Raw genomic sequence first — 21,002 nt, forward strand, 5'->3', positions numbered from 1 at the left:
ATTCTTTTTGTGACAAAAACTTAAAAATGATATTTAAGAGAATTGTCCAGAAATAAATGAACACTTTATTTATTTTATTATTGATTAACATGAAAAAAAATATTTTTTGATTGGATCAATCGGCTTGTTAATTTCCGAAAGACCACATTTTTTGCTTTTACGAAGTAAAAATAGTTATAGTTCAAAAAAATAAAATATAAATAGTCTAATTTAATACTAATAAATCTAGAAGTCAAAAATCAAATTTGACCCAACGAATTCACACTTATTATCCAGATACAGATCCCTACTATTGTAGATATATATCATTTATTTGGAACTGAATGTCATCTAGAAGATAGTTTGCTCTACATACATCAACCACTTAAATAAAACAAAGAAAAATACACTCGAGTTGAATTTTCCGTATGACTCCATCATTATCCTTTGACTAATATCGAAAACGACGCGTGAATTCAAAATAGCCGTGCAGATATGATCCTCTTAAGTCTGAACTTTAAATGCTTTCTTGATTCCAACGTTGAAAAGTCCAATTTAATCTCTCTTTAAATCTAAATTCTTCTTCACTCGGAATAACAGAACAGAGTAGCTAGAACACTAGATGTCTATTTTAATCTACTTCCTCTGGCTTTTGCTACTTTTCTTTGTAACAATAACCTTCACAAAAAAGTTCCAAACCTCGAAAATAAACCTTCCTCCAGGCCCACAAAAGCTGCCGATCATCGGGAACTTACACAACCTTGACGGGTTACTACACATATGTCTCCAAAAACTCTCCAAAACCTACGGACCAGTGATGAAACTCCAGTTCGGTTTTGTCCCTATTGTCATAATCTCTTCAAACAAAGCAGCAGAAGAAGTTCTCAAAACCCATGACCTAGATTGTTGCAGCCGACCAGAAACCATAGCGACGAAGAAAATCTCTTACAACTTTAAAGACATCGGGTTCGCTCCTTACGGGGAAGAATGGAGGGCGTTGAGGAAGCTCGCTGTGATCGAGCTATTCAGCTTGAAAAAGCTCAACTCTTTTAGGTATATAAGAGAAGAAGAGAATGACTTGCTGGTCAAGAAACTCTCTGAAGCTTCTCAAAAACAATCTCCCGTGAATCTGAAGAAAGCCCTTTTCACTTTAGTCGCTAGTATCATCTGTAGACTCGCCTTTGGTCAAAATCTTCATGAATCCGAGTTCATCGATGAAGATGGTATGGAGGAACTAGCGTCTAGGTCAGAGAAGCTTCAGGCCAAATTCGCTTTCTCTAATTTCTTCCCTGGAGGTTGGATTATTGATAGAATCACAGGTCAAAGCAAGAGCTTAGAAGGACTCTTCTCAGAGCTAGACGCCTTCTTCAACCAAGTGCTCGATGATCATTTAAAGCCAGGAAGAAGTGTGTTGGAGAGTCCAGATGTTGTGGATGTGATGATTGATATGATGAATAAACAAGGTGGAGAAGGTTCTTTTAAGCTCACTACTGATCATATCAAAGGAATCATCTCTGTAAGCAATTTAATCTAATCTCTCTTTCAGTGATTTTGTTAACTTTCTTGCTTAATCTTGATTGTGTTTTCTGACTTCATTAGTAGTTCTGGTTCCACTAGTATATACACTATAAGTTTTATTTAGATAACTATATGAAAAGTCAACATTTGTAACATTAAGAAAATATATACGAAACAAACATAGTATATATATGGGAAATTAGGCTCAATGACCATGAAAAAAACGGTAATTCACATTCTAGCTATTTAACCTAATATTTCTATACACACTATTACAATTATATATTAATACACTAATACCCCTGAAATATTACCGGCCCAACCTGCTACTATAATTAAATAAATATTTTAATTATTAATCTTACGAAAGTAACTCGTGTCTCACCGTCGTTCACATTTTTCTCTTTTAACTTTCACCGTCGTTCATCGAATTCCTCCGACGCCTCGACTCTGCATGTAATCGACAGAGTTTCCATCTCCTTTGTCCTTCTTTGTCATCTCTTCCGTCCTCCATTGTCACTCGTTTTCGGCGTTAGGGGTCTCTGTTAAGATTTAAGCGGCGGTTAATAGCACACCCTTTCGACCGAACTTCTCCAACTCGATTCTTCTCAGATCTCTGAAACTCTCGTAAGTTCTCCTTGTTTTCCATTGATTATCTTCACTGTCTTCTCGTCCCTGCTTATTTTCTTTCAATTTGGAGCTCCTCTCAAAATTAGGGTACATAATTTATCGAGAAGAATTTGGAGCTCCTCTCAGAATTAGGATACATAATTTATCGAGAAGAATTTGGAGCTCCTCTCAGAATTAGGATATATAAATAGAATAGTACACATGTCTGCCTTCATAGTATAGTAATTATGAAATTGTTGATGAAATTTTCTATGTTGATGGCGAAGAATTATGGCGAATAATAGAGTTTCAAAGACTCTTATGGTGAGAGACAAGACTTGTGCAGTGGCGATCACCTCTATTTCTACAATCGAAACTAGTGTACTTATTTATGCATATAGAATAGAAATGTAAAACAATATGTATTTTCATATTTTGTAATATGATATATTTTGTTACTATACTATTTTATTATGGTCCATTCTATTTGACGGTTACTAAAAAGTGGTATATTTTGTTTATAAATATAGTTTGTAATTTTCTTAAGTTCTCACTATGGCTACATGTTTTTGAATCTGTAAAAAACATACTATGATCTATATTGATAATTTAATATCACATATATAATATTATGTATTTATTAGATTTTGATATGTGGATTTAGGGTTTATATTTGGGTTAGGGCTTAGTGATTAAAGTTTAGGGTTTAGTATTTAAAAGGTGAGGTGGTATGGTTAGGTCATCATTAACTTCTTTCCATGCAGTTATATACATTTTATAATTTTGACCAGTATGTATTGTGTTATTTATTTTGTTCCATTCTATTTGGGTTTATATATTATATTAGGGTTTAGGATTTAGAGTTTAGGATTTAGGGTTTAGGGTTTAATCAATACAACTTGTCTGTGTGAGATCTTTTATGCATAATCTATTTGAAATAGAATATAAAAAATTATATGTTCAAACTATTCTATTTGAGATGGAATCGATTGACAAACTATTCTACTTAATATGAAATTGCATGATCTGTAACAAATGCGCTATCGTTCTTCATCATCGTAATGTTGAAATATAAAAAGTTCATTTCTATATAAAATACAATGGATTACTCTGTTATAACCATGTTTCCAGAGGTTATCATTTGAGAAGCATTGAGTACTTACAACACATATATTTTGGCCTGTAATACGTGAACTATGCTATATATCTATATGGAATAGCAATTTTAAGAACATCAAATATCCATTACGTTTACGTATGTTCTGTGTATTATTATCTAATGTCGATGCATACTCTTTCATCATATGTGTTAAATATATATGATGTACGCTTTCAGTACAATTCTGTGATTGTTAATAAGGCACAAAAAAACAACCACTTCATTTACTTTAGACAATGCAACTGGAAACTTGTTGTTGAAAAGGGTATAACCGGTTAGATTGGGTGCAAAAAGCCTGATATTTAATTATGTCAAAATCATGGCTACTTATTTAATTTGACACTCATATATGGCTATTTAGCCAATAAGCCCTATATATATTAGAGAATAAGTTATATTATGAGATGTTTATAAATCTGTTTCATAATGTTCTGTGTAGCTATATCATTATCATATACTGTGATAACAAGCTTATACTGAAATGCATGGTAAGAGTCAATTTGGTGACGAGTTAAGAAGTAGCAATCTGATTTTTACTCATGTACACTCCATTTCTACAACGTCTAATTAATATTTATCATGAAAAATTATAGTTATTTAAATCTTCAAATATTATACGTAAGCAATTCTCTGAATTTTAATTTTGTGTTTTTTCCATAAATTTTCCCTTACATTATGGTCTTCATTCAACACTCTTGAATTTAGGATATATTTCTGGCCGGAGTAAACACAAGTGCGACGACCATACTTTGGGCAATGACAGAGCTAATGAGAAACCCAAGTGTGATGAAGAAAGTACAAGATGAGGTTAGGACAGTACTTGGTGAATCAAGACAGAGAATCACAGAAGAAGATCTTAACCAACTTAACTACTTCAAGCTTGTAATAAAAGAGACATTCAGATTACACCCGACAGCTCCACTTTTATTACCAAGAGAGACCATGTCACCAATCAAGGTCCAAGGCTACGATATTCCCAAAAAAACACAGATCATGATCAACGTTTACGCGATAGCACGCGATCCAAAACTTTGGGCGAATCCTGATGAGTTTAAACCTGAAAGATTTAGTGACATTTCTGTTGATTACAGAGGATTGAACTTTGAGCTTTTGCCTTTTGGCTCTGGTCGAAGGATTTGTCCAGGTATGACAATGGGCATCGCGATGGTCGAGTTAGGATTGTTAAATTTGCTTTACTTCTTTGATTGGGTAATGCCTGAAGGGACAACAGTGAAAGATATCGATATGGAAGAAGAAGGTGCGGTTATTATTAGCAAGAAAGCTCCTCTTGAACTTGTGCCTATTTGTCCCCGTTGAACAAATTGAAGAGAAAAACACATCTTAAAATATGAGAAAATATGCTTTTATTTTCTCCATATTTTGTAGTGAAGTAATAATTTCTAGAATCGTATGTTCTTAAATTTTAATTTGCATTGTGGCATGGGTATTATGTATATTGAATACCATTTCTCAATAAATGCATGTAATGCAGGTTTGATGTGAAAATGATACAGCTTGTTACATAATTACATGTAGCTCTGAAAAGTATTGGTCTAACCAAAAGATAATAATATTCCCAACATATACACATTTTTCAGTTAGCGAATGTGATATGTAACTAAATGAGTGTCCTTTTAAAGCGCAGCCTGTGCTCTTGATTTTTTAACACATTTTGTTTTGTAAAATTATAGCAAAATTATATACTCTGTGTAAAAAATATTATACTGGGAGTGATTGGTTGGGTTGTAGGAAGTAGCTTTAGCTTTAATTTTCATCTACAACCTTAATTACCACTAATCATGCTTTATCTTGATTTTTAAAGCTACAACTAAAATATTAAAGCTACAGCAAAAACACACAAAAATGGTTGTAAAAATCTTATTTTCTAAAGCCTCATTTTTTTAGAAATTTTAAATCTACATTACTTAAAGTTAAATCAAAAATCCTACAGACAAAATGCTAAAGTAAATTTTCTATAGTTACAACCCAACCAATCACCCCCACTATTTGTTTATGTAAACCAAGTATTTAATATCACAAAACAATTAATTTAAAGGAAATTAAATTTCAGTTTTTGCGGATAGCCAATAATAATCTGCTCCCTTCAAGATTACTTCCCAAATACATTTATATACCAAAATGATTTTTTTTTTTTTGGAGGAAAAAAGATGATGCCAACATTTTTCTGTGGATCATTTAATATATTTAGAAGATAAAGAATGAAAAACCTTTTAATAGAAAAAAAATTATGAAGTCACACACTATAATATTTTTCTTCTCTTAAAGCATAATACTGGAGAAATGCGAACTTTAAAGAAAAGGAGGATGAGGATCTTGACTTATTCTCCAGAACAAACTTACAGAGACAGCTCCTCCTTAGATACCATAAATCCTGGCTTATAAAATTAATACCTCATGGTGCAGTCTTAAAATCAAATGAATGCTCAGATCGATGCCTCTAATTTTCGGAGGTGTTAGAAATATTTGTTTACTGATCCTACGGTTACCACATGATCTTTTTCTATGGTTTGGTTTCACTCACGATAATTTAATCATTTCTAATAGGTCGTCCATTATTTAACTACTTCAGCTCAAGCACATTTAGTTTTAGAGATTTTTTTGGATTGTACCCTAAAAAATAAATGCATTTTAACGATATATATATTCAAATCGATTATTTTAAACATTTTAACATACAGTATCTAACTATTATATGCGCTTTTACAATATTAATCATATACACTATCACAATATTTGGCAGCTATTTTGTATTAATATTTGGTTATATTTATCATTTCGGTTTCTTGCTAATTTTGCTAATTTGGATTTTATTAAAAAAAATAGAAGAATTATTATGTGAGTGTAACATTTTTTTTTTTAATTTTCCTTGACGTTGCTTTAATGAAAGATGAAAGAGAAACAATAGCATAAATGGATATTACTTTTTGTGGATATTAAATATTTATTAATAAATTTGGTATAAGATAATAGTATAAAATGTAAAATAATTATGAAATCTTTTACCTTGGAAATAAGCTGGTTCCCAACTTTGCTACCCGAACCAAACCAAAAACAAAAATAACTGAATTGAATTTTCTAAATACCTGAACGGATCCTAAAGCTTTAGAATCAAAGAACCGAAAGAACCAAAAAAATCGAACCGGAAGTGAACCGAAAATTGAATGCCCATGGCTATTTGCGATTGTTGTATTGTGTGTCTTCAATTCATGTTTTCTTCAATTTTAACGAAAAGGTATTATCTTTCTTTGTAAATTAAAGATATTTTTGCCTTGTAACCTACAAAGTAAAAATGTATAATACATAATATATCGTAAATCCTAATACAAGCATAGATAGTTAATATAATTAATTATAAAATCATATTTGAACATGTTGATATGTTTTCTTAACATTATAATCTTTTAAATATTACTAGATTATTTTCTCGTTCTCATGCACGGATATAAATATTTAATTTGAATTATAATTAATATGTATGATTTATTTTTGTTCTATTGATTAAAAATTTGATTATTTTTATTTGCATTTAATTTGATTCTTTTCTTAGATTATTCTATAATTTAATATATGCTATTTTAAAAATCAAATAGTAAAAATAATTAAAGTGTTGATCGATTCAATGTTACATAAATGAATATAACAACAAAAATCTTTTGAATCCTCATGCATATATATATTTTACACAAAAGAACTTAATTGAAATTGTTGGTTAATATCTCTACAATATTATTTAAGAATTTTATATTTATGTATTGATATGTTGAGTCGTTCTATAATATCCATGTATAGAAAATATTACCATAAATAATAATATATTATTCTTAGTGAAAAGTTTTATGGGGAAATTTCATGTTTACCACTTTTATAGTACCATTTTTCATTGTTATCACCAATAAAGAGATATTTTCAAAAATATGTTCTTCATTAAGTAGCAAAATACTCTTATACCCTTGTTCTCTATATATATAATAAATCATTATTTAGATAAAAAATAAACAAATTAGTATAATTTATATATTAAAATATTAAAACCGAAATGAAAAAAATAAATACATTTAAAACCAACCAAAGTTTAAAAATAATCGAGCAGTTCATATATTTTAGAACCAAACCAAAAATCAAATAAGTATAATTTATATATCTAAAATATTGATTATTTCAATTTTTAAATTACCAATTATTTTAAAATACTACTTATAAATTGAAATATCCAAAAAAAAAATATCCAAATAGTTTTTATCTGAATTATGTAAAATTATTTGAATAACCTTAAAGAATCAAATGACCTAAATATGTATCATTCAAAATAGCTATAATTATTCAATTACCCAATATTTAATCTTAAAACTGAAAATAGTTTTTTACTTGAATTATAAAAAAATTAACCAGAAAAAGAAACGAAGCGGAACCAAATTTTATCTGCTATTAGTTAATTTTTATAATTGTTACCCAGACCAAACCAAAAACATAAATCAAACGAATTTCATTTAAAAAAAACTAATGGAATGGAATCGAAAACTGGATGCCTATATTTCTAGTCTTGGGTTTCGGAACATGCAACTTAATTTCTTGTAGTGAACACGAAACGGCGGCTTAAAATCTTCAAATAGTCACCACTCGAAGAAAAAAATCATCTTCTCATTTATGGCTTGTCGTTAAATGGCTATGATGATTTTAATGCAAGCAGAGTCGTACCAAGGACCAACATGTCCCTCCAATTATTATTATTATTATTATTTTATTTTGTTTTGTCCCTCCAATTATTCAACAACTGTGATATGAAGAATCGTTCAAAATCATGAAATTATTCGTCGTCAACTATACGCAGTTATGTCTTCTACAATTAACACACACACACATACACACACACATATATATATATTTGCTAGTGTCTTAACAAAATTTATTGGATGATGTGATATATAGTTGAAAAACGTTTTTAGGATTCAACTATAATTTCAAAATTTTAATGATCTAATTTATATTTAAAAAACATAATTATTATAGCAATTTACCATTTATATCTTCTCTAATTTTGCTCCGTTTGTGTATAATTGTATAAATTTTCTCTAAACACTTACAAAAACCAATATATTCGAATAAATTTATTTGATATAGTATTATGGTAAAAAAATCATGTTACTAGAACAATATTCAAATTACTTAATTATTTTTGGATGATTCAAATATTTTTTCATTAGTGTACAAATGTATGATTTTTATATAGATACTATGTTTATAAACATAGTATCTATAAAAAAAATTAAATTTGACCAATATGTCAGATGAATAATAAAGTAATTGAATAAAAATTATTAGAGAAAATAATTGAACTAGATACATTTTTATAAATTAACTAAAAATATTTAAACTAATTTACTATATTAATTGTAATTATTTTGTCATGTTTAATATATTGGTTATAAAGTGAGATCACTTTTGAAAAGTGAGAAACATAACAATTGATCATATTATATATAATAAAAATAACAAAAAACACGTTCTAAAGTTATAAAACATAAACAAATCGAATTCATGTACATGTAAAACATGAAATCGTAGTCACTAACTAACTGGCGCGTGAGTTCTTTTTTCATGAGCTTTAAGCACGTAGGAAGCACAATTGCTAATTATTATCCATCTTTTGTCAACTACGTAGTTATCTCGAGGCCCTGGCCCGCCTATTAAATTTGGTGCATAGACAGTAGTGTCTCTGCATGTTTGTGGCTCAAAATCTACAAAAATGAGTTGCTCTAAAGATTGGATAAGATTTTAATTTTAATCAAGAATCATTTTATGGACATCGCCGGTCATGATATTTTGGAACTATAGACAATTTAGTAAGTCTAAAGAAAACCATCAGCTCTGTGACAAAAAAAAAACCCATCAGCTGAAATAATGGAATGTAATATTTTGAAATTTATGAAATTTCATCAAAATTTTCTATTGAAAACCATCAGCTGAAAAGGTCAAAAGAAATTTTTGTATTCACAGATGTATATGCATGCTACGATAAACCACGTTCAGGGCCGTCTAACAGCACGCGCAAGTGGAGCGGTCGAACAGGGTCCTGAAATATAAAAATAAAAAATTTAAAGATTTTTCAAAATATATAGATAAATTATGGTAAGAAACTTTAAAATTTTAGATATAATGCTAAATTTAGAGCTTATAATTAAAAAAAAATCAGACGAAGTTATTAAATTTTAAAATTATTTGATAAAATGTACGATTAAAAAAAAATTTGAACAGGGCCTAAAATTAATTTGAGACGGCCCTGACCACGTTTATGGGAGTTAGGTTTTTCAATTTCTTTCTAATGTTTCTGTGCGAATTGAGGTAGCATAGCAATAGAACCATCTCTAGATTAAAGGGATTATGCGTGTCCAAAGATGTAAAAGGGGCTTTTAAATTAAACTTATTTTATTATTTTTGCTTTAATTACGAAAAATACGAAACATAATTCTACCAATTACAACTCATGAAAATAAAATCAAAATCGAACCAACTGCAAGAGACCGATGCACACAAATCTTGATATTATGATTTTATTATTATATCGTTTACTTTTTTCACCACTTCACCATTTATGTGGAGTTGGAATCAGCTCAAGAGGAACTTTCTTGGCGATGACGAAAGCTCCAGCTTCTTCCATGTCTATGTCTTCAATGGTCATTCCATCAGGCAAACTCCAATCAAAGAAGTAGAGAACGTTAAGTAAACCTAGTTCGACGATAGTTATCCCCGTGGCCATCCCTGGACAAATCCTGCGACCAGCACCAAATGGCAACAACTCGTAATGTTGACCCTTATATTCGACAGGACTATCGATAAACCTCTCGGGGACGAAATCATTAGGGTTTTCCCAACAGTTGGGATCACGCCCTATTGCGTAAGTGTTGATCTCAATCATTGTGTTTTTGGGAATGTTGTAGCCTTGTATCTTGATATCAGACATGGTCTCTCTTGGGAGTAAGAGAGGAGCTGGTGGGTGTAATCTAAATGTTTCTTGGATCACAAGTTTCAAGTAGTGAACCTTCTCTAGATCTTGTTCAGTGATTTTTTCTTTGTTGTCACCAAGGGTTACTCGGATCTCCTGTTGGAGTTTCTTCATCACCTTTGGGTGTCTGGTGAGTTCCGTCATGGCCCATATCATGGTGATGGCTCCTGCGTTCACTCCCGCTAGAAACACATCCTGATCATAAAACGAACACATAGTTAATTATCATTTCAAATTATACACGTACCACTTGGTTATAGTACATCTCAGTAGGAGTTTCTAACCGTCATTATCTCATCAAAAAGTACTAATATTCTATTAGTAAATTTCAGAGAAATTCATGGTGAGAGAGAGAATCCTTAGAATGTTTAAAGATATTTAAAATAAATAAATAGAAAAGTGAAATATTGTTTACTCACCGACATAACTCCTTTTAGATGATCATAGGTGACTTTAAACGAACCGAGTTTGCTTTCTTTATTGATCATATCCAACATGACACTAATGATGTCTGAATGGTCTTCAGGTTGTCCGGGTTTCAAATGATCATCGATCACATGTTGAAAGAAGTTACTAAGTCTGGCAAAGGCTTTGTGCAACTCCGAGTGTTGTCCAGAGATCCGGTCAATAACCCACCCAAGACCCGCGGGGAAGAAGTCAGTGAACGCGAATGAGCCAAGATTGGTCTCAGATTCTAGCACAAGCTCTTCAACTTTGTCCATATCAACAAAATCGCACTCGTGGAAGTTCTGTCCAAAAGCGAGTCTACATATGATACTCGCGGTAAGAGAGAAAAGAGCTTTTCTCAAATCCACCAGAGTTTGTGTCTCAGCAGATTCCGAGATTCTCTTGACGAGCAATTCACTCTCTTCTTCTCTGATATACCGGAATGCTTTTAGTTTCTTCGAGCTAAAGAGCTCGAGCATTGCAAGCTTCCTCATCTCTCTCCAATCATCACCGTACTGAGCAAATCCAATGTCTTTGTAGTTGTAAGAGAACAACTTGGTCGCAGATAGCTTTGGTCGAGTACAAGTCTCGAGATCATGAGTCTTGAGAACTTCTTCAGCTGCTTCTCTTGTGGAAAAGACAACCACAGGGACAACACCGAATCGAAGAAACATCACGGGTCCATAATTTTGAGAGAGTTTATGGAACGATCTGTGGAGAGATTTGCCAAGTTGATGCAAGTTTCCGATAAGGGGAAGACCTATAGGTCCCGGAGGAAGCTTCCCTTTAGAAGGTGAGAGCTGTTTCAAGAAGATTAAAAGAAGAGGTAAGAGTAAGATGAAATACAGAAAGATAGACATTTCTTGATTTGTTCTCTCTTTTTTTTTTTTGTAGGTTCTCGTTTATGTTTTGGAGTGAAGAGCAATGAGTTGCGGACGATGTGTAATAAATAGACAACAAAGTATAGCTAACTAGCAAGTGGTAAAGTTTTGACTAAATCAATGTCATGCATTTATTGGATTAGAAAAGTTGAGTAATGGCGACTCACTCTATGTCTATGGCTCGTGGTCGATGGGATGAACCTCAATATTTGTTATTTTCTCTATGACTAATCTAAAATTCTTAAAGCATCTCTATTTGTCATTCGTTGATAGTTTAATGTAGTTTAATTATATTATTAATTTCTATACGATTCAAATGATTTATAAAAATCATATGTCATTATATATTTCATACGCGTTTTAGAGTTTTCATAAAATTTAATCTCTTTATTTTTGGTTTTCTTTTTATTATTTTTATTTGTTTAATTATAAAGTATTTGTTTAGAGCATTTGTACTGCAAGGTTTTATTTTCTTCTAAAATGAGTAATTCTGTAAAGGAGTTGAATTTTAATTCAATCTTACTTTATTTTGAAATGAAAATTAAGTAATGACCAAAAAATAAAAACATTGTTTTATTATGGGATAAACTTATTTTCTACTCCAGAAAAATAAAATAAAATTAAAGAAATTTATATTTTAGAATAAAACATAAAATAGAATAAAAACTTTAAAATTCTCCGGATAGTCCAAAAACAGTTGAACATGTGAAGAAACTACCGGCATTTTTTCCATTGAATTAAGTGGTTGGCCATTTCTAGAAAAGATTTAATATCTTCCAGATGGAATGATTATAAATATAGATAAGAGAAGTTTGTAATGGTACTAACATAAATTACAGAAAAAATAGTTTATGATTCCTAGAGTTTGTAAAATGTTCTCTAAGGAGGTGGTATTGGATCTAGGAATTTAATAGAATTTGACTTAATTCATAAATAAGAATTTTTAGTGCAATTTAAAAGATTTGATGAGACTTTAATGCATTATAATTTTTGTTTGTTTTGTTTTGTTGGATTTTAATGGATGTACATAAATTTGATAGAATATCAATATCTCTTCTTTTTTTGAACTACGAATATCAATATCTCTAAAACCTGTGAAACTTTTGAATCTTTGTATATTAAAAAGATAAAGAACATTATTTTATTCATAAACTAAAAGGAAAATTACAATTATGACTACTACATATACGTGAAGCAATCTAAAAACTTTCTTTTAAAAAAAATACGAACTATTTTATATGGATTTGGGATTTTTTTATGTAGGGTTGACTAGAATTTATAGAACAAGATCTAACAAAAGCTCATTCAGGAAAAGATAGGTACTATCTTCTTAAGATTTTATGATATATTATTTATTAAATATATTATCAACAACAATTTGAAATTTTTGTATTTAGAACTTTGATAATTACTATTTTGTAGGGATTTCAAAATACGGGTATATTATTTGTAGACATTGTATAAAATCTTACATATTAAAATACTAGCGCTTTGACGATGGAAAACATTTGTGCTATTTCTATTTTGTCATTTTGTTCTCATTACGTAAGAGAAAAAAATAATCATTAACGAATGTGAATATTTTCTCACTTTCATCGTCAACTACTTCATATCCAGCAATATGTTGTGTTTCTTACGATGATGACAAATCTCATCATAAGAGTAGGGAATTAGTTCTTCACATTTTGAATATACATTTTCCATTAAATTCCTTTGAAATGCCATTACTACAAAATCTACAGAATATTGAATAACACTAGAATTTAAAGTAATTACAAAATTGGTTACAAATCTTTAATCCAATAACACAAGAATTTGAAAGAATTAATGAAATCCATAATTGAATAACAGTAGAATTTAATGGAAACTATGATTCCTTCGAATTCCATCAAACTTCTAGATCCAATACCCCCACCTAAAGCTCCTACTAACTAACATGATTTCTACAGCATAACTCTTTTTTCTCTAAACTATTCATTCTTTTTATCCCACAATAACAATATAACCTTTATTTAAATATATCGATATTAATTTTATTACAAATATTTTTAGTAATGAATTTTTAACATATTATTCTTGTTCTTTTTAAGATCCATATTACATTATCTTCGATGCCATATTTATTTTGCTTTCATTACTAATACAATTTTAGGTCACTAAATGAAATATTAAAATACTATTCACATATTCTATATTTTAAAACTTTCAATAAATATATATATATATATACTTAAACTAACAGTCGAATCGAAATCCTTACGAGTGGGATTCTTAAATTAATTCATTTTTATAAGTAATAACTATATTTTTAATTAAGATCAATTAATAAACAAGTTAATGATTTTTACAAAAAAAATTATATTTCTAAATTATTTTATTTGAGATTCTGTTATTGGTTAGATAGTGAATTATGTTTTTTTTTGTTATTGAACCCAAGTTCCCTTAAACAAAACTAACTGTTTTACCAAAAAAAAAAATAAACTAACTATTTACCCAAAAAAAGAAACTAACTAGTTTTTGATTGGCGCTTGGAAAACACAAATTTTTTTATTATAATAAATTAGTATTTTGTGATTGTTTTCATTATTATATTACAAAATCTTATTATAACGAAGAATAATTTAAAAAAATTATATATTTGTAAATTAGTTTATATGAGATTTTGTATGCATATTTTTATGTAACTCCCTCTTAGGTTAGAGCATTTTATCTGGATCTAAAAAAAAACAAACCAAAACTGACCCAAAAATACAGGTCCGTTTCAAGACCAGAGAAAAAAAACCTATTGTGGTTTTTGGACCTACGGGTCACTGTTCGCATTCGGAACCTACCCAAGACCCGATCGGTATCCAAAGTACCCAAAATATTTTGTAAAAATTAAGTAATGACCAAAAAATAAAAACATTGTTTTTTTATGGGATAAACTTATTTTCTACTCCAAAAAAATAAAAGAAAATTAAAGAAATTTATATTTCAAATTTATATTTTAGAATAAAATATAAAATAGAATAAAAACTTTAAAATTCTCCGGACAGTCCAAAAACAGTTGAACATGTGAAGAAACTACCGGCATTTTTTCCATTGAATTAAGTGGTTGGCCATTTCTAGAAAAGATTTAATATCTTCCAGATGGAATGATTATAAATATAGATAAAGAGAAGTTTGTAATGGTACTAACATGAATTACAGAAAAAATAGTTTATGATTCCTAGAGTTTGTAAAATGTTCTCTAATGTTATTATGTGTTTTGAAAAAAACTAACATTCTAAGTGTTTTTCAAATAAAAAGTTACTAGATTTTGACCCGCGCAGGCGCGCGGGTGTATATTTTGAAAAATATGTTGATATTTGTTTTTCATGTAATTATTAGGATTTGGAAAAATGAATCCGAGGAACATAACCGATACCGATCCAAAGATATAGTACCAAACCCAAACATAAATTGATTAAATATTCTAATTATTCAAAATTTTGTTATTTAGAGAACCGAATCTGATCCGAACCGAAGTATTTGGGTATCCGAATTTATCTAAAAATAGATTTATATACTTATATATATTAATTATTTTTAGATTTAACGTATATAAAACATCAAAAATGATACTTTTAAATTGGTTTAAATACTTGAAAATATATATAGATAGTCAAAAGTAAATATCTGAAATAGTTAAAGTATACTCAAATCACCAAAAATACTTAAAATAATTATTGATTTCGTATCCAAAATTTTAAATCAAGCCAATTGATATGTTAAGCTTAAGTATTATGACATATGTTATTCAAATTTATACGTAATATATTATTTTATTTATACATTTTGAGAAATTTAAAATATATAATGATTTAAGACTTTAAAAATAATTTAAATTAGTTATCCAAACCCAAACCAAACCCGCAAAGATCCAAATCGAACTCAAACCAAAATTTAGAAACATTCTAATAAGGCTGAAATCTTTGACCCCGAAAACTCAAAATACAAACCGATCAGAACTAAACCCGTATGGGTATCCAAAAGCCCATCCCTAGTCATTATTATATATCGTATTTTATCATCATATAATTAATCGTATTTTATATGTACCATCATATAAGTAATCATATAATTAATAGTATTTTATACATACCATCATATAAATAATTACATATATTATATTTTTAAAACTTAATATGAAATATGAAAACCATAATTTGAGTTGGTATTTCAAATTGGGCTTTGTATTATATTTTTCTTATATATATTGACAATATTTTTTTATAATGGTTATTGAAAAATAGTTTAGTAAAAATCCATTTTTGAATATATGTATATTTTTGAATCAATTTTTGATATAAATCAAATTTGAATTATTATTTTGATTTGAAATATGTATATAAAGTTTAAATTTTGTTTTATGGTTAGTTTAGAAAAATTTTTTTTAGGGAATTAGATTGATCCATTTTGGTATATTTTAAAAGTGGCCTAGATAACTTTCAATTTTTTAAAAAAACATAAGCCCATTACTTTTTTTTTTTAATACTACTATCCTTGTTTTCAAACAAAAATATTTTTTTTTAAAAGACTGCAATCCATGTTTCCAAACACTCCAAATTTTTAAAAGTCATATTCAAGTCTCCAAACACTCCAATTTTGTACTTGAGTTTTAATAAGATAGATGGTTTACTGTTTCAGTTTTAGAACTTCCTTCTTCTTTTTTTCACTTCAGTTATTGTTTATGGTTTATTGTAAAACTTTATGAAATATAAAAGTATTGAAAGCACAAAACTCAATATAATCGAAAGTGAGGATAACATATGCTTTGGAAAACTCGTGGTGGTACAAAACTAACCGAAATTTTCTCTAAATTCTATGGGACTTGGACCAAGTTAATGGGGTTTTTTTTTGATAAAAAGTTAATGGGAATTAGAATACATTTGTTTCATATTTATTATTTTTCCATCTAGTTTCGCATGTCGAATCAATTGCTTCTACTGATCCCCTTCACGGTAGCATTGAGTGTCCACAACCTCTGAAATTAATTTCTTCAACTCGTAAAATACAGCCGAATCACATACATTCCAGGTCTATGGGCCGGGGCATCGTAGCTACACTCCGTTTTCTTAATTTTTTTTTTACATATTAGATTAGTCAACTTCTCTCTCCTTCCTCCTCCCTTAAAAAAGGCAATTTATGGTGCTCTAAGTTACGCTTCTCCGGCAACCGGCCTCGGCCAGATTCCGCTGTGAGAGGGCTCTCTTCTTCGTCTCTTCTCTTCCGCTTTTCGATACCTGAGACGGTGGCTTGAGGGTGGAGCTTTTCAAGGCGGTAGCAGTGGTGTTTGCACGGTGGTGGTAAGGAGTTTTGGCCGGATCTATAGCTACATGCATCAGATCTGAGGGATCGGTGATGGCGCATACCCCAAGCTCTCTCCGGCTCTTTTCTTCTTGCTCATGGTGGTCGAGTGTTCTTCGGTGGAAGTGACACGACAGTTTCGGGTTTAATCTTGGTGATAACATGACGTGGAGGGGTTGGTCTCCTTATATCTGGACCTTCGGCGGTCTGACTCTCGGTTTTCGGTCTCCTTTGAGGATGGCAGATGGAGCTGAGTCGGAGAACCTCTAGAGGCGGTGGAGGTGAGTGGGTCGCGGGGGTGCGGTCTAGATATATCCAAACATCCGCAATTTTGTTTTATTAAGGGTCCAACTGGTGTGAATATTAGGAATGAGTAGGGAAAAAAATACATAGGAATAATATTAGAGGAATGAAAAGAAAAATGATTCTTTATCAATTTTAGTAGGAACAAATTTGTTCTATATTCCTCTAAAATAGAAAGAATGAGAAGGAATGCAAATAAAAAATAATTCCTTGTAAATGGAAAAAAAAATTAGGAAAAATAAAAAATGTATTATTCTCTTTCATTCCTTTCATTCCTTGATCACCAATTACACCCTAAGTCTACAAATATGAATTTCTACAAACAGTGTTATTTGCATGAAGGAATGCTTATTTTGGACCTAACTGAGTCATTCAATACAGAGAATGCTTAACTGACCCTTCTGTAATTTAAAAAAAAAACAAACAAACTCATCTGATTTAGTTAATGTAAGTAATCGCATTATTAGAAATTAATAATAATTGTTAAGAGAAGAAATATTAATCTTCAATGAAGATGAATTCATACAGTATCTATAATAATAAAGCTGAGTTTTCTCTCACCTCAGCCCTCCACATCAGTACATAGCATGAGGCTTTTGTTGACACCTGTCCAAAAAGCTTAGCCAATCAAAACCTTTGGCAACAAACAGGTCATTCAGTATTGAGATGCGTTTTCTCCTACGCTTCGTTTTCTCTAATCAAAACTGTAGTCTATCATCTCGCTTCATATCCTTCTCGATGGCTCAGCCTTTCCTGTCACCTCTTTCCAAACTCCCCTTTCGCTTTGATTTTCTTCAGGCCCTAACCAGCAATCGAGCAATATATCAGGTTTCCTTTCTAAATCTAATACCCACCGCTCTACACTTCATTCCGTCGAAACACTTTCCAGGGTTTCTGTTTTGTTGTGTGATCATGAGACTCAAGAGATTGAAGGTAGACGACAAGAAGCTAATGAAGTATATAAAGATCCATGTCTTTAGATTGTCGAGTCTATATATGTTAGCTGTTGTCGGCTAGCTTGATAGACAAAAATATATATGTTAGCTATAAGATGATTTCTCTTACATATCAGTTTTTTTAATTTTCTGATTGTTTGTTCTTTGTGGATTTTGGCTTTCAGGAGCGACCTTATATGATTCTATGTCTACGATGAGGATGAGTTTGATGACCCCAAAACAAATATGAAACAAACGATGATATTTATTGATTACCGCCCAAGCTTCACTCTTTGTTTTGTTTTGTTTTGTGTTTTTTTCCTTTGTTACACTCATGCTGATTACTTCCTAATTAATTGAGTTCTCTGTGGTTTATTATTTTTTATGTGTGGAAAGGATCTCACTTTGAGTAATAGCTCCAGCAAAAGGTACAACTTCTCTTTTGAATTTGATACTTGATCTGCTTTCATTACTGGGACTCCAAATCAACTTATATTAGGCTAACAATCTCTCTTGCCTGTTCAATTGCTATTAATCTCGATTCTGGAGAGTTTCTCGTCGTCAAACAGGTTAATTTGAAAACTGTCTGATTTTGAATACTGTAATTTTACTCTGCAATTTGTTTTAAAATTCCCCTCTCTCCCTGAAGTTTGATTCTTATGATGAGTTTTTCGGTGATCTGTGGGCTCTCCAAGCTCATTCGTTCTACATCTCATCACCTTAATTTGTTTAATTACTCACGTATTCTATAATTTTTTTGGGTGTTTACTCTAGCGTTATTATTGTTGTTTTTATTGACTGGATTTTAGTTGCTAATAAACATACATGTTTCTTTGTTGATATTGTCCTCCGACTTCTCTTTCATCATATTATCTTAGTTATTTTTTCTCTACAATGATTTGATTTATTCATGACTTTCCTACTTTTGTTCATCATATTCAGAAGCTGGAAAAGAAAGTTAAGCTTCTCAAGAATCACTCACATCCAAATATAGTTGTAAGCAATAAAAGCTTTTGTATTTCTTTCAATGTTTGATAGACCCACCACGTTTTTGTTTCTTTTGTAACTTTTATTCTTTTGTGGGCACTGAAGGTATTTACGCACATTGAGAGAATGAAACTTTGAACATCTTCTTCCATATCATACTATATTCCAGAGCGTCGAAAACCATGGCGAATCCTCAAGTTCTTTTGTATGAGTTGAACGTTGATTGGCGCAAGGAAATTGCAGAGGCCAAACGTCGGTGTCAGTGTTTTGGATAGATTTGCCAACCTCCTTTATATATGGTTCCTTTACTTGTATGATTAACGATTGTTAGTTAACTTTTTAGACACAGCAACATCCTTTATAACGTATGTGTTTTTAACAACTTAGCCACTACCGACCACCACTTCCAGACTTTGGAGGTCATGTAAGTACAACTATCGACATAAACTGATCTCAACTAGCCTTCTTGTCTTATTAATTATTTTGCAGGGAAGGGATAACCAGCCTGGTGATGACATGCTTGGAGCTGGAGCGGTTAAAACCAATCCTACTGATAGGTTTAACAGTGCATCGCCTGAGAAAATACCTGATGGTGATAACGCTGGAATGCTTTAAGAAAGTGCTGTCGGCCCTGCTCTTCCAACTGTTCTGTCTCGATAAATCAACAGATAAGAAATTAAGAATGAACCACTAATGGAGGAGAAGGTTGAAGGGAAGAAGCCACACGTGACTTAACTTCACAGGCTTAGGAGAGCCAAAGGTCAGAATGGACAACCTCTACTCCTTCGCATTTCTGTTTTTAAATGTTTCCACTTTGACTTTGTCTACTGTTTCCTGAAATTAAACCAGCTGCTGGTTGTGTTTTAACTTTTAGTTGTAGTTGTTACAAGGGAAAGGTATTCGTTATATGTTCATAAATAAAAGTTCCTTTAAATCCTCTACACATAATCTGCTTTTATGTAGTTGAATAATAAACTTTAGGAATATCTAGCACAGACTGGGAACTACCAGCAAAAACATTGATTAATTAGTTGCATTATTGTTTGTTATGTGTCTGTGATATTTTTAGTAGTAAGAGTGCAACTAATATTGCAGCAATGCTGTATCAGTAGCGTACATGCTGCCCCACAATATGGGTGTTTACCAAATTGTGCCTCCCCACGTCAAATAGAAACCCAAAAACGCATCATAAATATTGATACAACAGTCTTTAATCCATTATATGGCCAGTACGGAGATTCAAGTTACATAGTAGGCTACCACTATTTCCACATGAGACTATCATTTCATCTGCTGAGTTTTCTTATAGTACCAAAGCTGACAAATGGGGCACGCCCAACAATTAGAGAAATATTACAAGCAGTTAAATAAAAAAAAGCAATCCCAAAAGGCTTCCAACAAATATATGAATTCCTTAACTCCCAGTTTTCAAAAAAAAAAAAAGAATGCCTTAACTCCCATTTTATTAACCAGTTTATGTGTTTTTTCATAACATACTTTCGTATCCTTCACTGCAATAGCACCATCTCTCTCACAAGATGACTAGAAACCCTTCCTCGAAGAACCGATCACTCACTCAAAGCTCCAAAAACACTCAGCGTGAAACGATCGCCGCGAGCTATGAGAAACTATCACATCCAACGCTACATCTAACGCTACACCTGAAGGACTGCACGAAACAACATTAATCCCATCGTGCTTTAATCACGGGCTTACCTCCAGCCTTGAAGACTATACCATCGGCTCATGCTAACAACAACACATACCACAATGCATTGTTGAAAGGCACAATATAGGAGGACGAGAAAGGTAAGATATTAATATCATATGTATGA

The 21,002-nt window shown here is 31.0% G+C and overlaps 2 protein-coding genes and 1 long non-coding RNA gene across 7 annotated transcripts; 2 read left to right on the top strand and 1 right to left on the bottom strand.

The window, feature by feature from the left end:
* Positions 1-535: 535 nt before the first annotated feature.
* Positions 536-4,791, top strand: LOC106432914 (cytochrome P450 71B23). 4 transcript variants are annotated; one of them, XR_007334627.1, is made up of 3 exons: positions 547-1,495; positions 1,965-2,124; positions 3,971-4,106. XR_007334627.1 is itself a non-coding variant. In XM_013873759.3 (2 exons), exons 1-2 carry the CDS (start codon positions 602-604, stop codon positions 4,580-4,582), a joined length of 1,506 nt encoding a protein of 501 aa, XP_013729213.2. In that variant the 5' UTR covers positions 536-601; the 3' UTR covers positions 4,583-4,791. The 4 variants fall into 4 exon arrangements, 2 of the variants coding, with proteins under 2 accessions (XP_013729213.2, XP_022568820.1); XR_002662712.2 differs by lacking the exon at positions 3,971-4,106 and adding an exon at positions 2,394-2,572; XM_013873759.3 differs by lacking the exon at positions 1,965-2,124 and having other exon boundaries at positions 536-1,495; positions 3,971-4,791.
* A 4,896-nt stretch (positions 4,792-9,687) lies between these two features.
* LOC106432919 (cytochrome P450 71B22) lies at positions 9,688-11,711 on the bottom strand. Its single transcript, XM_013873765.3, has 2 exons — positions 10,706-11,711; positions 9,688-10,481 (listed from the first exon to the last, which is right to left on the bottom strand). The coding sequence occupies exons 1-2, from the start codon at positions 11,591-11,593 to the stop codon at positions 9,867-9,869; spliced, it is 1,503 nt and encodes a 500-aa protein (XP_013729219.1). The 5' UTR covers positions 11,594-11,711; the 3' UTR covers positions 9,688-9,866.
* A 4,655-nt stretch (positions 11,712-16,366) lies between these two features.
* On the top strand, positions 16,367-20,103 carry LOC125602120. 2 transcript variants are annotated; one of them, XR_007334629.1, is made up of 4 exons: positions 16,367-18,178; positions 18,366-19,176; positions 19,273-19,591; positions 19,657-20,103. It is a non-coding gene; the product is annotated as an uncharacterized LOC125602120 (long non-coding RNA). The 2 variants fall into 2 exon arrangements; XR_007334630.1 differs by having other exon boundaries at positions 16,367-18,073.
* The last annotated feature ends 899 nt before the right edge of the window (positions 20,104-21,002 follow it).

This window comes from Brassica napus, unplaced genomic scaffold, assembly GCF_020379485.1.
Source record: "Brassica napus cultivar Da-Ae unplaced genomic scaffold, Da-Ae ScsIHWf_2746;HRSCAF=3513, whole genome shotgun sequence".
Classification (NCBI taxonomy): Eukaryota; Viridiplantae; Streptophyta; class Magnoliopsida; order Brassicales; family Brassicaceae; genus Brassica; species Brassica napus.